This window comes from Psilocybe cubensis, chromosome 1 (assembly GCF_017499595.1).
Source record: "Psilocybe cubensis strain MGC-MH-2018 chromosome 1, whole genome shotgun sequence".
In the NCBI taxonomy this organism is placed as follows: domain Eukaryota; kingdom Fungi; phylum Basidiomycota; class Agaricomycetes; order Agaricales; family Agrocybaceae; genus Psilocybe; species Psilocybe cubensis.
The window spans coordinates 2,005,219-2,021,822 of record NC_062999.1 but is presented as its reverse complement, the minus strand read 5'-3'; the positions used below and the strand labels follow the sequence as shown (position 1 = coordinate 2,021,822).

The window sequence follows — 16,604 nt, the reverse complement described above, 5'->3', positions numbered from 1 at the left end:
TGCGGTTGCCCAAAGAAATCTTGGAGGCCACTTATGGGTTGACTATCAAAACTCGGGGTACAGAGGAAGGAGGTGACGGAAGTGTGACAGCAGAAAATCTTCTCGTAGCATATGCGAGTATGGTCCTTTCACTGCTTCTTCCTCTGATTCATGCTTACTAGTTCGTAATAGTTGCTCGCGGATATGTACGCTCTGGTCAAGGAAACCCAGACGAAGCCCGCTCAGCTCGATACATCTTGAAAGATTACGTGAACGGAAAACTCCTTTTCTGCCACGCTCCCCCAGGCATCTCTGTTGCAGAATTTAACAAACCTACTCACAAGAATGCCTTAACACGAATGGCTGGTAAAAAGAGAGCACCGGTCACAAGAGTAGGGAAAGATTCCGACACATTTATCCAGTCGAATATGGTGCCGCCCCCAACCAACGGCTCGCTCCTTCCCGCTCAGGCGCTTGGGAGCAAGTCAAGGGCCATTGACAAGGACTTCTTCGAAAACAATACTGTTCTCAGTTCAACCGCGTTTGTTCGCGATGGGAAGGAATTTTCACGTATGAAGCTCTATCCCCACCAAAATTCGGTGGCCAATGATGGGACGCCGATACCAGGTAAGCAATCCAGGCTTGCCATGTTGTTGGAAGGTGCAGATACAGGCAAGAAGCACAAAAAAATGAAGCGAGTGAAGCAGAGAAGCGGGAGAGGATATGACTGATTATCACGAGTTTTTTATGTTGTCGCTTTTCTAATGAGGCTTACATGTAAGAATTTGGTTAACCTCATCTTTCAATGTAACAGTTTTCTACCTTCATTAAATGAACGTACATCAGTCGTATATTTTCCAGTAATGGCAGTTGTTGATCAATATCGTCAATCCCAAATGCCCGATTTGGTGATATTTGTAACAGAGGTTGAGGCACGACCAACATCATCGTTCTGGAGTGTACTAGTAGTATCTTCTAGAACCAACCATTCGCCCTCAAGACAACCTCGAATTCTCATTATTCTCAGACTCTCACACATACATTGGTTTGGAAAAGTCTTGCAAAGGCAGATTCAATATAAGTGATTGGCTAACTGAGATTATTGTATGTTCAATGTTTTCAATACTACTTGTATACCTCATACTTATCATGTAGCAATCAACTTCAGCAATACAAGATACATCATAGAGCATGAATAACTCATCAAGCAAAAGCCGCCAAATTACAAATGTATGCGCCAAATTAACGACGATAGTTCAAGGTCGCAAAGAAGGTAGTATCTTCCCAACCATCATTTCTTTCGCTTTATTGAATTTAATGCCGCATTTACAGTCATTCACTTGACGCTCAACAAACCAGTTATTATTGGTAGAAACCCGGACTTATGGTTTTCATCGTCGTTCTCCTAGTCCAAATCCAGTCTCAACGATTTTAGCTCTTACGTTGTTACCGACGCGTTGGTCTCTGGCATTCATTGCAAATTATATGCGTGAGTAACATATTCCAATGACATCTTGTCTTCATGGTGTACTTATTCTCTCAAAGCGTTCGTTCCCCTTGTGATGGTTTTATCATATCATGTCAAGTATGTTTGGAGGACGGACAGCTGCCGGTGCGCAAAGAATTGTATTTATTACTATGTCGTTAGGATGTCTCGAGAAACGGGATATTTCTAAATGGCCAATGCATACGCAAAACCTCAATCATTTTGATGGACGGCGATGTGTTTCAACTGCCTCAATCCCTAGGTAGACTTTTATTGCATGAACAACACGTTGGAAATCATTCTAATTGATAATATTCAGCTTTTACGTGTACTCATATGCGATTGGGACCTGCTGACAAGTTGTCTCTTTTTGAGCCCACTCCTCCACTTCAACCGATCCACAAGGTGCTTTACGAAATTGGACATTCTGGTGATTCCAATCCTTTACCATGTTAATTTAGAAAATCGGGAAGTATGTTGTCACTTCACAATGCCTTGGAACTGGATCGTTCGCTACTGTACACCTTGCATTAGACCCTGAAAACCATCGACAAGTCGCTTGCAAAAGTATCAGGACCAAGAAAGAGAGTGAGGTAGGACAAGTGTTGAAAGAGGTCAGAATATTGATGACTCTCAAACACGTCGGTTGTTCTTTTCATTTGAATAAAGCTTTTTTGCTTACATTCTAACTCCAATAGCCAAACATCAACGAAATTTACGACACGGAAGAAAATAAAAAGTTTATGTTCGAGAGATACTTGCTGTGATCCGTGACGCGTTGCTGATACCCTTAAACAAGCCACATTTTCCTTCAGCTCTGCACTGGAGGGGATCTTTTCACCTACATTACAAATTACACGGCAGCAGGACACAGAATATGCGAATCAGAAGCAAAATATATTATGTACCAACTTTTAGAAGGCCTGAAGTATTTGCACGATAAATCTGTTTCTCATAGAGGTGAGTTCATTTTATATATAAATCCATGGCAAGAGAATATTGAAGTTGATGGGACTTGAATTAGATTTGAAGGCATATTCTTGCTCTTTGCTTCGTTAAACATATCTGATCACTACCATCCTATGATCTTATAGCCAGAAAATATCTTGCTCCACAGTGCTGGCTCTTATCCTCGCATTCTCATTGCAGATTTTGGACTCGCTCGCCCCAATTCGTACCAAGAAACTTTCAACGTGTGCGGGACAGTATCCTATTTGCCCCCGGAAGGTATACTAGCATTGGATAACAAGCATTTAAGTTACATTGGGCAAGCACCGATCATCTATATTCTATTGGCGTATATTATATGAAACCTGGCTTACAGAATGCCTTCGGACTGCTGGAGTGCTGGAGTCATATTGTACATCATGCTTTCGTGGGTGGCTTGGTTTGATAAATGCCGCTGAAATTGTCATCTCAGACTGAAATTTAGTGGATCTCACCCTTTCGACAACGAACCAAGACATTCTTCTAGCTCCATGGTCTGGGGAGAAAGTTCCCACCACAACTACGCTAATGTGGACCTCAAGGTCAAGCAGAAGATAATCTATTCTGATGTCGAATATCACGAAGAGATCTGGAAAGAACTAGAAGATGGCATGTGCTTCAGGATATACAGACTGTGATTGATTAATTATCGATTTGTTACAGCTCGCACTCTCGTGAATGCCCTTCTTATCCGGGACCCGCTCCAGCGAGCGACAGTGTATGACTCACTTTCAAGTACTTGGATCAGCAATGAAATCGAAGACTTGAGAGCATTGTATCATCTGAGGATTGTATCACAGTTGTGAGATGTTCAAAACCGTTCCTGTTCTTTGCATACAGTCTTGTAGTGATCACTGTATGGTAGAAAGGTGGATACTAAATATACAAGCGCGTCTAATAAGATGGTCAAGCTTTCAAAAAGTTGGCGTGGACTAAACAGGAAAGTTTGAGTGAATGGAGATATTGAAGGACGGGAGACCGACGTTTACTTACAGTGAATGTGATCCGATGCAAATGTAGAAATCTAGTATTGCGTTGAACATCATGATCAGTTAGATAAACTGAAAGACTCACAAAATAGTAACTGTGATCATAAGCATCTTGACTTCGCACTCGCACTTGGAACTCATCATAACCAGCATCGCGCGCGGCTTTCAAGAAGGATTCCGGCAGAAGTTGACCTTGTTTGTAGAAATTATCGCCGGTACCCTAGTTAAAGTTTATTCGAAAAGTTGGACACATGTTCAGTAAGTTGCCGACTCACGTAGTCAATGAGGATGTGGACGGGATCGGTGCTCTTCGAGATGAGCTCGGTGGCGTCATACCTCTTTCCTTCTGCTATGCCACCGGCTAGATATCCTTTGAACGCCTTTTCACCCCACGGACATTTTGTAGGATTTGATATAGGAGCAAAGGCAGACGCGGAACGATATTGTTTAGTTTTTGAAGAAAGATATAAAGTTAAAGCGCCATGTCCGCCCATACTATGACCGAAAATAGATTGGCGTTGAAAATCCTATTAACAAAATATTGAAAAACTCAGTCAAAGCCCAGAAGACAGTTACGGAGCGCCCTTACTATTGGTATACCAGCCGCTTCAATAACCTGTGGAAGTTCGACAGTGATATGGGTGGCCATATTGTAGTGCTTTGAGTATTCAGGGCGAGTGGCATCCAAATAAAATCCTGCCCCTGTGCCAAAATCCCAATCGTCGTCTTCGCCTGGGACACCTGCACCCCGGGGAGACGTATCGGGGAATAAGATAGCAATGTTCTGTGAGGCTGCTACACCTAAATATCCACCTTTCTGGGCACTGATCGGATCTGAGCATCGCGTATGTCTTGATCTTCAAAGAGAGACGTACCCAGTGTCTTCGGTACATGTTAGTCCTGCAAGATATACGAGAACGGGAACCTTAACGCCAGACTTGTTGGAAGGCAAGAATAAGTTGAAGTTTGCATCTAGTCCCCCAAGAGCCTCGGACTGGGGCAGAGTATATGTTTAATAAGGAATATCTGGATCGAGCACGCGAGTACCGACCTTGAACTTGTACTTGATCAGTTCACCTTCGTAGACTTTGTTGGAAGACACTTTCTCTAGAGCAGCCATGGGATAAGTTAGACGCTATTGTCGGAGCTGCGAGAACGAAGGCGATTGTGCTTTAAGTAGGATCTAGAATGTCCGTCACGTGTGGCTGCAAAGAATTCGGAGAAGCAGGCTTGGGTCTGAGAAATATCGACCACTCATTCTACCAGTATTGTGTGTCTCTGTGGAGTATATTTCACGCGGGTAATCACAGGGAAACGTCAATATCTGCCCTCAATCCAGCTACAAGGTGCCCACGGCCTTTACCACTTTCGCAGCCCCTGACATCTTATCTTATCTCGGTGCTATTGTCTGCAATATATATATATATATATCATGCTCTTCATTCATGCTCTTTGCACTGCTTTGCTATGGATGTCGAGGGAGGTCATTCAAGTGCCATATTCTTTATCCTGTTTGGAGGCTTGACGTTCTATGTCCTTTTGAAAAGCGAAAGAACCGATCCCAATGTATGTTTCTTCTGTTTATTCGAGCCCTTGTATTGTATGTTGAACTTTTCGGACAGTTGAGGCATATTCCAACTTTAGGCTTCAGAGCATACCTACTATCTTACGTGGATGCGCTTCGCTTTATTAAAACATGTCCTGATCGTCTGAGAAAAGGATACGATCAGGTGCGTTTGACCCTTTCATTTGTCAAAAATGGGGATAAATATGACATGGACATTTTCAGTACCGAACGACGGCGTTTAAAGTTGCAACATGGACACGGTGGCTAGTCGTCATAACTGGGACTAGAGCTCTGGAAGAGCTACGAAAGTCTTCGGACGAACATAGCTCTTTCATTGATGCCTCTACTGAGGTGCGGAGACGCCTATGGGTTCCGGATATCTCTAACAGGTTATTAGCCAGACGCGTCGTTATATCTGAGTGGACACGCCCAAGCAGTAGCTCCCCAGATAATTGGAGAAATAACCAGGAGCATGACGCAGAACCTCGCTTTCCTGATACCGTCTATTAAAGAGGAGGTTGCATTAGTGCTGAACTCTGCAATACCTGCCACGAAGTCGGAGGTATCAATGGGTACGCAAAGTGAATTTTCAAGGTGCAGTCAGAGGAAGCTAAATGTGTGTAGAATGGCAAGAGCTTGATGCAATACCGCTAGTTGCGAGAATCACCACCAAGGTGGTCAACCGCACCATGCTTGGACTTTCTTTAAGTACGGCTTCTTCTTGATAACATCACACACTAGTCTGATATTTATTAGCACGCGACGAGCAGTATGAGCAGATCAGTATGGACCAAGCTCGAGAGGTTTACGGATATTATCTAAACACTATATTGCCGATCCTGCCCCGTTTCATGTCACGGTCAGTGTTATTCTTCTGTTGCTTTCATATGTTTTCCAGACGTTCCTTGTAGCTTCGCACGAGCGATGAGCATCACAAACCGAAGACGACGGCGCCTGCGGTCGATGATTATATCGTCCATACGCCAAAAGAAGGAAGCGTTTCAACACTCAAACCAGGAGGTGAATGAGGAACGATTACAAGATGCATTATCCTGGACGCTCTCCGATGCATCAAATCAGATGTCTGTTGAAGATATTGCATGCCAGTTTCTCAACTTGAGTATTACAGCTAGCCAAACAATAACGATGGTATTGTCAACTGTATATCTCTGTAGACCGACGCAAACTAACTGGGCATTAATTAAACAGACGTTTGGGCATGTGCTGTATCATTTGGCTGCCAATCCGAAATTTGCAGCACCGTTGCGGAAAGAGGTGGAGCAGATCGTCGCTCGCGAAGGATGGAACAAACATTCCCTTGATCGCATGCTCAAGGTGGATAGCTTTGTCAAAGAGTCGATGAGAATGAGCAATATATCATCTGGTCTGTGGTGTCTTTATCGTCTACCCAGCACAAAACTGATCTTGCGCGTTAGTGTCTATGACGAGAAAGATACTGTCACCTTTTACACTTCCAGATGGGACGCAGCTACCAACAGGTACAATTATTGCTGCAGCGTCTCGGGCGCGCCACATGGATCCCGCTATCTACAACACCCCGGACACGTTCGATGGTTTAAGGTTTTCCAAGCTTCACGAGCAACGGTACGGGGACGACTGTTCCGGGAGTGGGTTGCCTTTCCAGTTGGTCACGACCACAACAGACTATTTGGTGTGGGGATACGGGCGGCACGCGTGTCCGGGGAGGTTCTTTGTTGCGGTTACGTTGAAGATGATGCTTGCGTATGTGGTTTTGCATTACGACGTGAGATTTGAGAACGGCACACGACCTAGAGATTTCATTGCTGGCACCAACTACTTACCTGATCCTGACGCCAAGATTTTGTTCCGGAAGCGAAAGCCTGAATCTAATTACCCACTGTAACTATATGCTCACACCATTTTGTTTAGGTGGTTTACACCACAAGGGCTTTTCCTTGGATTACAACACACTACACTATATACAATATTACTTAATTCAGTAAAGATATACGGGGGATTAGGATAGTATCTAAATGAGAGCGATTTAATAGTCTAGCGTGTTCATGGCGGCTGAGATTTTGTTTTCCCCGTCGTCCGTTTTCGCAAGCTGGGAGTAGACGATCTCGAATCGGTACTTGCACGAGCATCGTGTACGTCGGCGCCGGCGGTATCAAGACTATCGAGCATTTGAGTGCGCTGTTGGTACTCTATACTGGCGCCGCTGCTCCGGGAAGTGGGTTCTTCCTCGAGATCGACGCCTGCGCCTGCTTTGGAAGGATCAGAGTCGGACCCTTGGCCTTCCACCTCACGGGCAAGCATGTCGACAATACCGAGATAGAATGTAGCTGGCCGGAACTTGATTTCCTTACCCATCATCTCTGCCCACTTGTATCTTGCTGTGTTTATCCATCCTACGAGGTCGAGGTGATTGACTTGGGAGAGGGTGCCGAGATAGGTACCCTAAAGAAGAGGTTGATTGGCATGTGATGGTGAATTGTTGAGAAGGAGCGGAACTTGCCCATTTGGAGGATTCTACAGACACTAGACCGTCATTTGGGCCTTCTTTTTCTAATATTACAGAGTGTGGCCATCTGGGAGAGGATGAATGACCTGCTGTGTAAAAGAGATGAGAAGAGCTCACTTCCATGTATCAATTAAACCGGGATCGTATACGGCGCCCCAGCTGAAATATCTGACACCGGGTACGTCTGGGGTATCTTGGTTGAACTTGCGCATACTGTCAATAGTTAGACACTCGAAAGCCTTGCCATCTCCACCACCGTTTGGCAGGAGGTCAAGGAGAGAGAGCACGGAGGGCATGCGGGCACGACCGACGGTAGAAAGGAAGTGGTCTGCAAAGGCAGAACCGCGGTGGGGAGTGGCTATAGTGGTTATAGACAAGACTTGAAATTTGCGTTTAGTAAGATGTGTGGTTAGGTATCTGCAGTCCAAGCCGCCCTGAAAGTGAAGGGTAAGGCGAGAGACAAAAAGAATAAAGGGAGCATACCATGCTATGACCTGGGTGGATGTCAACAGGATGAAGATGGAAGAGAGAGAGAGATGAACATGCCGATGAGATGAACACTTCGCCCGGGGTATACGGAAGAAATTTTTTGCTCGAGGACCTTTGCCCTGTCGACAGGACTACTGGTGGCTGGAACGCGGGTGATGAGCACCTCTGTGCCATTCTCCTCGAGGACCTCCTTGATGCCGCGCCAATGGGTGACTTCAAAGGGAGCGATTGCGGGGCCGATGGTGACCGAGTCGAAGCCGAGTAAGCCATGACAGAAGACGACTGGATTACGGGGAGACAAGACTGCACAAGGGTGAGCATGTGTGTGAGAGAGAGAGAGAATAGAGAGAAGGCACTGACAAGTCTTTTTATCGTCGGGCTTGTCTTTCTGGAGGGGCGGATTGAGGGCGTCTGACTGGAACCACCATTTGGAGGAGAGGGCGGAGGTGGACTCTGCGGGGGCGTATGTGGAGGAGGGGCGGGATACGGAGCGCAACGAGTCGAGCGAGGAGCGGGTTGGTTTGGATTGGAGTCGGAGGATGGGAGGAGGGCGAACCGGGTCGAGTGAGAGATGGGTGGACTGGTTCTCGACGGGGAGAGGCGGGGAGAGGGAGGCGGTCGGGAGAGTGGCTCGGGTCAGATTGTCGCAGAACGGCGGCGGGTGGATGGCGAGATGGGAGGGCCGGAAGGACGGCGGGGGCGGAAGACGAGCGGGGGCGGGCGGCGTCGGCAGCGGGGTGTTGATGGCCTCGCCGAGGGTGCGCTGGTTCACCCACTTGAGAACGGGGCGAGCCATGGAATGCGCAGACTGGTGCTGCTGGGGCGAGCTGGTTCGGGGACGGGAGTTGGCGGGGAAGAGAGAGTTGAGCATGTCGCTCAGTTGTGACGTCACACTGGAATGGGCTGTGTTGTTGTTGCAACTTGTTCTTGCTGCTCCCCAGTTGGCTGTCACCATGTCCCTCTCCTTCACACCACATGAAGAGTCTCTGGAAGAAGATTAAATCCCTTTTCGCTCCCAGCAGCACCACTGACTTTACCCGCTTTCACCCGCCCCCACCCCCGCCGCCCCCGCCACCCCCGCCACCGCCCCCGCCCCCGCCACAGTCCCCGCCACAGTCCCCGCCCCCGTCCCCGCCCTCCAATCATCCCCCGCCCACCCCCAGGTATCCCTGGTCAACCACCTATCTCCAGCTTCGTCCTCCCCTCTTTCCTCCAGCATCATCCGATCAGGATGTCCCCCATCTCCCCCTCCCTCCCTTTTCTCCCTTTCCTCGCTATGGCTTTGCCTCTCCCCAGAATGCTACTCCAAGCGAAGACATCTATTTATTTGGTGGCCTTGTCGCCGACAAGGAGCAGAACGATCTTTACAGAATTTCCATCTCTGACAACTCTTCCACTCTCATTCAAGCCAAGGGCGACATTCCCAGTCCTCGCGTCGGTCATGCCTGTGTTCTCCGCAACCATGCTCTCGCCGTCTGGGGTGGCGATACAAATATTTATCAGCTTCCTTCTCACCAGTACGACAATGGTCTATATCTCTTCAATTTACGTGCGCCCTCTTCTTTATGCAACTTTTCCCCTCCTTTCACTAACTCTTTCTCCAGTAACTCACGAATGGTCCTTGATCAAAGTCTCGGGTCCTGCTCCCATCGGTCGCTATGGTCATACCATGGCCCTCTTGGGCACGAAAATCATCTTGTTTGGCGGTCAGTCCAACTCGGAATTCTTCAATGATATCTGGGCCTTTGAGTTGCAGACGAGTATGTCATACATCGGCGTGTATATCTGTCCCCCGCTTTAACCTCGAGTCCTTTTAGTAAAATCAAAACCTGTCTGGGACTGGAAATTTGAACCCGCCACTCCAGCGAGACCTGCCCCAAGGACCTCCCATTCGTGTGTCGCTTACGGTGATAATCAAATTATCATGTACGTTGCTCTTTTTTCCCCCTACCTCATTCCACTTCTTACGTTTGCTCAGTTTCGGTGGAACAGACGGCATGTATTACTACAATGACATTTGGTCATTTAATCTACAAACCAGAATTTGGACGGAACTGTCCTGCACTGGATATATTCCCGCTCCGCGAGAAGGCCACGCTGCCGCCATTGTCGACCACATAATGTACATTTTTGGTGGTCGGGGCTTGGACGGCAGGGACCTTGGTGACCTGGTGGCACTCAACATCTCGAGTAAGATACTACCGCTCTATTTCCTAGGCACCCACTTACTCGTCTTTTGCAACAGCTCGACGCTGGTTCATGTTCCAAAATACTGGTCTGGCACCCAGTGCCCGATCAGGTCATGCTATGGCTACTATCAAATCCAACATCTTTCTTTTCGGTGGTGATTCCTTTACTAAGCCCTTTCTAGATGATTCAAGTCCTATACATATTCTCGATACTGGTACGCTTTTGTCCATTCACTATTGCCAGTGTATCTGACCTTTTGTCTAGATCTTTTGAAATACCCAGACCGTTGTGCAATACCCTCTCATGCATAAATCTATCAAGCAAATGTTATCACCTCGGAACATTGTTATTTTATTTTTTATCTTATATATATATCTATGTACTCAAGTCGTTCATTTTGTACTCGTTCATTAGTTTGTAGCCTATAGAGACACTGCATGTGTAGAGTAGATTGTTTATTTATATGATAGGGGACATGTCACTGTATTGGGAAATAGCGTCTTTCTTTTTGGCCATGATGTCCCTTCCGTCCATACTTCCGTCCAAACCAGCAATACAAGACAGTAAGTTGCACAAACTAAATTTCAAAGGCACATCATATTGATTGATATAAAAGCTACAAGTACCGTTGATGAAATAAAGCAGCAACTCGGGAGGGCTACCAACCCAGAAGCGTTTGTGTCCAGACCTTTTTGTGCTCGACAATAGATCAGCTTAATGCTCTGCATTTGACAGCACGCCCATCTTCATATGTGCACTTGATGGTAAGTGGGTGGACTGGAGGAGTGGGTTCCCATGCTAAAGTGGCTGCCTTGTCAGAGTGCTACCGTCTGCTACCGTCACAGAAAGCGCTTATGATGCATCGGAAGAAGGACCACCAGACAGAGGACGACGGATGGATGATCACTTGGAACGGAGCAACGGGAGGCAGTGGAGGTGAAAAAGTGAAAGAGGAGGTTGAGTAGTAGATTGTAGTAGAATCTATATATTTGAGCGGTTGCGAGGGAAATTGTGTTGTGACGATCAGAGTTGATGGTGGGATAAAGTCGGGTGGAGGATGGAAATTGAGAGATGGTCAAGGCAAACAGAGGCAAATGATCCCGTCAGCGCGCTGCTCAGCATCGAATACGGTCCTCACTTGGCCCCCGACGCTCTTCTCCATCCTTTTTTCTCTTCCCCCCGACGCTCTTCTCTTTCTCTTCCCCCCGACGCTCTCCTCCATCCAGTCCAGCCATACCGTCCTTCCTAGCCAGAACAAGGAGGATGTCCTTCTTCTCGAGGAAGAAGACCCAGGCTGCACCCCAAGCTCCTGCAAATGTCACTGTCGCTACCACTCCAAGCCAGGCGCTGGCTCAGATGTCTGCTACCAATAGGGATCCTCCCCCCACTCAACAGCAGTCGGGCAGTTTGCGTGGCGACAGCGCTCTGGCATCGTGAGTTTCTTACTGACACACATACCAAATCATACTTTATTCTCCGCTCTTTCATATTCTATATGAACTGACTAAATAACATACAGAGCTGGCAATAATGGTGTCGCCCCCATAAATCAACAGCAGCAGCAGCAACAGCAGCAACAACAACAACAGGCCCAACAGCAGCAGCTACGAAATCAAAGTAGGAACACTAGTCCTGGTGGTGCTAACCTTCAATCCTCTGGTTCTTTCCAAGCACAGCAGCAGCCACCGTCGCAGCCCAACTCCCAAGGTCCTCGTCAGCCACCATCATTTCCTTGGGCTGCCCGGCGACTCATTCTCCTCCCTCCAAACCTCATAAATAAACCTGGCATTGCACCCCCCTCCTCCCCATCACCCTCCCCATTCCCGCGATATGGCCATGCCCTACCCGCCACTGCATCCCCATCCGGCGAACTCTATCTTTTCGGAGGCCTCGTCCGCGAGTCAGCGCGGAACGACGTCTACGTATTCAACACCCGCGACAACTCTGCCAACCTCTTTCAGACCACAGGCCAGATTCCCAGTCCACGAATGGGCCATGCGTGTGCCTTGGTCGGGAACGTGCTCATCGTGTGGGGCGGTGATACAAATACAGACCCTAATATGAAGCCGTTGGATAAGCAAGATAACGGGCTGTATCTTCTTAATCTCAGTGCGTCTTGCCTGGTGTTGATGGTCCTGAACTTATTTTGCTTTCAGTTTCACGGGATTGGAATCAGCTCGAGGTCTCTGGCCCCGCACCTGTCGGAAGGTACGGTCATGCCGTGACCATGGTCGGCACAAAGTTCTTTGTATTTGGTGGCCAGAAGGACGAGGAGTTTCTGAATGATCTATGGGCATTCGACCTCAACTCTCGTATGTCTACCACATACTTTTTCTAACTGCTTGATATAAAAGTATTAACCGGGCCTGCAAGTTAAAACGAGGTCCGCTTGGGAACAGTTGGAGCCTTCAAGCCCTGAGCGACCTGCCCCAAGGACCGGTCACGTGTGTATAACGCACGAAGATACCATCATTGTGTACAGTTCTTCTCTTCTATTCGTACTCCTTTGGCGCGAATCTAATTATTCCTTAATGCTTTATTTGACAGATTCGGTGGGACGGATGGCAAGTATCATTATAACGATACTTGGTCATTCAATCTGCAAACCAGGAAGTGGACGGAATTGAACTGTATAGGGTTCATTCCTTCTGCCCGGGAAGGTCATGCTGCTGCTATTGTGGGCAACGTTATTTACGTTTTTGGTGGGAGGGGTATTGATGGCAAAGACTTGGGCGATTTGGCTGCCTTCAAAATTTCAAGTGAGTACATATTGTGTGTTGGATTCTACGGAGCTAACAACTTCTTTTCATTAGATCAGCGGTGGTACATGTTCCAGAACATGGGCCCGTCACCTAGTGGACGATCTGGACATGCCATGGCGTCTATTGGCACCAAGGTATACGTTCTTGGAGGAGAGTCGTTTTCACCTTCGAAATCGGATGATCCAAGCATCACACATACTTTGGAAACAAGTTGCGTGGTTCGGTTATTTTTGCCACTGGATTAATTTGTTGATGTTTCTATACAGAAAATATCAAGTATCCCGAGGACGACTCCAAACCTCCTCCAATGAGCGCTGCTGCTGCGGCCCAATTTTCTTCGCGGAAACCGTCAATCACCAATCAGGCCCAGAATCAAATTGCACAACAGACGGCCAACGTCAATGGACGCTCAATGTCGCCTAGTGTCGCCCCTGAGAGAGCAATTTCACCTTCAGGGCGACCAGTGCAACAAAATGGTGTGATGCAGCAGCAGCAGCAATCGATGTCCAACGCAGCGGCGGTCAACGGTAAATCGAAACCCCCTGTCCGCCCCAAACGCGAAGACGAAGACCAAAATGGCACAGATGACGGGTTCGACATGGTCAGCAACGAGTCGTACCAGAAGTCATCGCAGACACAGACGCGCGCCAAGAGCCCAGCGCAGATGAACACCAACCGAGCGGTGTCGCCCTCGATGAACGGCACTCAGGCACCTAATATGATGGCGGTATCGATGGGCATTAACGGCAGGTCGTCGCCTGCTGTAACGGGCCGTTCGTCTCCGCTCACGGGGCGTGCGTCACCGGTTGTCGACAGGTCACGGCCGTCGGGCGCAGAGGGGGGATATCAGAGTGGGCCGAATAACTCGTCGCCGACGCTGAACAACTTTGCGCGACCAGCATCACGGACGGGTAATGGCTCGGTCGGTAATGTCACGGCGGATCTCATTAGGGATTTGAAGGCGAGAGATCTCGAATTGGACAGCATAAAGCGGCAGATGGCATGGATGAAGGAAGCGCTGGCAAAGGCTACACGGGCAGGGTTTGTGCAGACGGACCGAGAAGGGTCGCCTGAGATTTCGACCACGAGCAATGTTTCGGAGGATGGACATGATAGCAAATACGCGGAATTGGTGCTCAAGTTCAAGCAATTCAAAGCGCATGTTCAGGTATTTTTCTTCGGTCAATTTCGTTCATCCCCTTGCTTTTTCAACTAATTTTCTTTTAGACTGCCATGTCGGATCAAGCAAAACAGGCGTCAGAGCGTATCGCTGAGGCGGAAAGGGTCAAAGCAAGCGCAACACAAGAAGCCGCATACTATCGAGCCAAAGTTGCTGCGATGGAATCAAATAGTGATACTGAAGTCCAGCGCATGGAGCGCGTTCGCATCACGGAACTCGAGAGTCATATGTCTGCTCTTATGAACGAGAGATGGGCTCAGGATCGTAAGCTAAACGAATTGAACGATTCGCTAGCGCTGCAGACGATGCTATGTGAGCAGGCAGACTCCAGGGCTGCCGAAGCCATCAAACGTGCAGAGAAGCTGGATGAAGCGCATACGCATGCTGCGGAGAGGTATAACGAACTTCTGGAGATCCACGAAACGTTGCAGTCGAAGTTCCGGGATCATCAGGATCGGCTTGTGTCTCAGAGTTCGCTTCTTGAGCAGCGGGAGGCAGATGAGGTCAGTCTTCGCAGCCAGGTTGAGGAGCTTTCGCAATCGAGAGAACAACATATACGGGCTTTGGATCAGGCGCGGGTCGCACTTCAGGCATCTTCAGCACGTGCAATGGAAATCGACATGCAGTATCAACGCGCGCAGGAGCAGATCAAGGCATTGGAATCGGACGTTGCTGAACTGCGCGGCGAACTCGAGACGAGGACGGCAGAGGCGGATGCTGCACGTGCCCGCCTTACGGACGCTGAGAACTCTTGGGCCAAATCTCGCGAAGAAGCAGACGCTTTCCGGGCGCTCACAACGACAAGCCTTGGAGAGCTTCTTGATTCGCATCGTGATCTCAAGGCCGACGAGGATCGTCTTCTGCGAGGGCACTCGGAGAAGATCCAGGCTGTCGAAGCCGAGGCTCAATCGCTCAGGTTGATGTTGCGCGAAGTCTCCGCGCGCGCTGACGATAACGCGAACAAGCTGACAGAGGAGCGCAAACGCAACCACGAACACGAGACCGAGCAAGCCACCCTTCAAAATCAAATTGCTGCTCTACGTGGCCAATTGTCAACTGCGTTTTCTGACACCGCACGCCTCCGCAACGAACTTGCAACCCTTGAGAATCGACTCCGTGATAAAGCCAAAGACCTCTCTGATTCAAATGCCAAGTTGGCCATGCTGAGAAATTATCTCGCTGAGAATGGGATTGGTGTCGATGAGGATGAACTTAGACCGTCCTCACGACTCAATGGCACTAAATCTCCTGAAATTATATCAGATCTCGAGAATAAACTTGCTGAGCGTACTCGTCTACATGAAGATTCTGAACGCGAATTGGCTCAAGCACTTCGCAAGAAACGGGATATGGAAGTACAAGTCTCAGAATTGTCCACACAGCTTGACAATGTCAGATCTACTCGGAGTCCGTCATCCGGTGAAGGCGATTCCCGCGCCCAAGAGCTGGAAGAGAAACTCGAGCAGGAGAGGCAGAAATATCAAAATCAAATCCAGCAAATGGAAGCTGACTATCAGATCGCTGTACATTATGTAAAGTAAGTCCTCTTTTTTGTTATACTCGGTAAAATAAGTAATTAATGCTTTGTCAAAGGGGTACTGAAAAAATGATGTTGCGCATGCGTGAAGAGCTCAATAAACAGAAAAAGGCGAACACCGCTTTGCAGGCGGATCTTGAAGCTTCTAAAGGAAAGCCCATTGATCAACGAGTGCGTTCCGTCAACGGTCGCAATACTCCTCAGGACGATGATAGGATGCACCTTGTCGATGCCCAGCGGCAGATACAACGGCTTACCACTGAGAACAAAGAGCTGCGCCTACGCGTCGAGAATCTGGACAAGGAGCTCGACCTTATGCGCGATAACCTCCTGGCTTCACAGCAAGAGGCTGATGACCGATTCAGTCAGGTGGAAGAATTGCAGCTGGACATTGAACGATTACAGCAATCCCTTAACATTGCGCGAGGCGGTCCAGACGAAACATTGATGGAGAAGTTGCATGCTGAAAACACGACACTTCGTCGGGAAAACGACCAACTATCACATAAAATTGGCCTTTTACTCGAGGTGGAACAACCTTCATACGGACGCCGACCAATGTCCGGCCGCATTAGCACATCGAGTTCAGAGAATGCTCTTGCTTTTGAGAACCTATCCAGCGAATTGGACGACTGGCAACGGCAACTTGCAAGTTCCATGAGCAATCATCGGCGACCGCTTAGCGAATTTGAGGACAAACAACCAGTGGTAACAGAGCGAACGCGGTCGCCTCGTTCATAACATATCCCTTTTATTACGACCTTGCGCTGATCTACTTATGTAAAATTTGCATATACCCTACGTTTTTTTGTCACACATTCGCTTGGATTCCCTCTCATACTATTACTTAGTTTTCTTTTGCTGTGTTCCGGTCTATGTTGCCCTTCCTAAATATTATTTTCTTTACGATCTTAGCTCAATTGGCATTACAA

General features: G+C 48.1%; 6 protein-coding genes across 6 annotated transcripts; 4 read left to right on the top strand and 2 right to left on the bottom strand.

The window, feature by feature from the left end:
- Positions 1-3,358: 3,358 nt before the first annotated feature.
- Positions 3,359-4,561, bottom strand: JR316_0000638 (S-formylglutathione hydrolase; the record flags this gene model as incomplete). The annotated part of the gene is made up of 7 exons (XM_047886452.1): positions 3,359-3,384; positions 3,446-3,476; positions 3,527-3,661; positions 3,717-3,968; positions 4,031-4,265; positions 4,317-4,435; positions 4,493-4,561. The coding sequence occupies 7 exons, from the start codon at positions 4,559-4,561 to the stop codon at positions 3,359-3,361; spliced, it is 867 nt and encodes a 288-aa protein (XP_047754198.1).
- Positions 4,562-4,908: 347 nt separating this feature from the next.
- JR316_0000637 (Cytochrome P450 monooxygenase 151) lies at positions 4,909-6,893 on the top strand (the record flags this gene model as incomplete). The annotated part of the gene is made up of 8 exons (XM_047886451.1): positions 4,909-5,007; positions 5,064-5,171; positions 5,231-5,359; positions 5,406-5,589; positions 5,765-5,867; positions 5,920-6,090; positions 6,184-6,392; positions 6,487-6,893. 8 exons carry the CDS (start codon positions 4,909-4,911, stop codon positions 6,891-6,893), a joined length of 1,410 nt encoding a protein of 469 aa, XP_047754197.1.
- Positions 6,894-7,051: 158 nt separating this feature from the next.
- Positions 7,052-8,874, bottom strand: JR316_0000636 (Triacylglycerol lipase 2; the record flags this gene model as incomplete). The annotated part of the gene is made up of 4 exons (XM_047886450.1): positions 7,052-7,450; positions 7,664-7,948; positions 8,092-8,306; positions 8,364-8,874. The coding sequence occupies 4 exons, from the start codon at positions 8,872-8,874 to the stop codon at positions 7,052-7,054; spliced, it is 1,410 nt and encodes a 469-aa protein (XP_047754196.1).
- A 104-nt stretch (positions 8,875-8,978) lies between these two features.
- On the top strand, positions 8,979-10,504 carry JR316_0000635 (Kelch repeat-containing protein 1; the record flags this gene model as incomplete). The annotated part of the gene is made up of 6 exons (XM_047886449.1): positions 8,979-9,552; positions 9,608-9,763; positions 9,821-9,929; positions 9,982-10,193; positions 10,249-10,407; positions 10,458-10,504. The coding sequence occupies 6 exons, from the start codon at positions 8,979-8,981 to the stop codon at positions 10,502-10,504; spliced, it is 1,257 nt and encodes a 418-aa protein (XP_047754195.1).
- A 203-nt stretch (positions 10,505-10,707) lies between these two features.
- On the top strand, positions 10,708-11,158 carry JR316_0000634 (uncharacterized protein; the record flags this gene model as incomplete). The annotated part of the gene is made up of 4 exons (XM_047886448.1): positions 10,708-10,756; positions 10,810-10,867; positions 10,929-10,957; positions 11,013-11,158. 4 exons carry the CDS (start codon positions 10,708-10,710, stop codon positions 11,156-11,158), a joined length of 282 nt encoding a protein of 93 aa, XP_047754194.1.
- Positions 11,159-11,456: 298 nt separating this feature from the next.
- On the top strand, positions 11,457-16,413 carry JR316_0000633 (Tip elongation aberrant protein 1; the record flags this gene model as incomplete). Its single annotated transcript, XM_047886447.1, has 9 exons — positions 11,457-11,626; positions 11,713-12,302; positions 12,350-12,505; positions 12,567-12,669; positions 12,741-12,952; positions 13,007-13,165; positions 13,222-14,123; positions 14,183-15,672; positions 15,729-16,413. 9 exons carry the CDS (start codon positions 11,457-11,459, stop codon positions 16,411-16,413), a joined length of 4,467 nt encoding a protein of 1,488 aa, XP_047754193.1.
- Between the last annotated feature and the right edge of the window lie 191 nt (positions 16,414-16,604).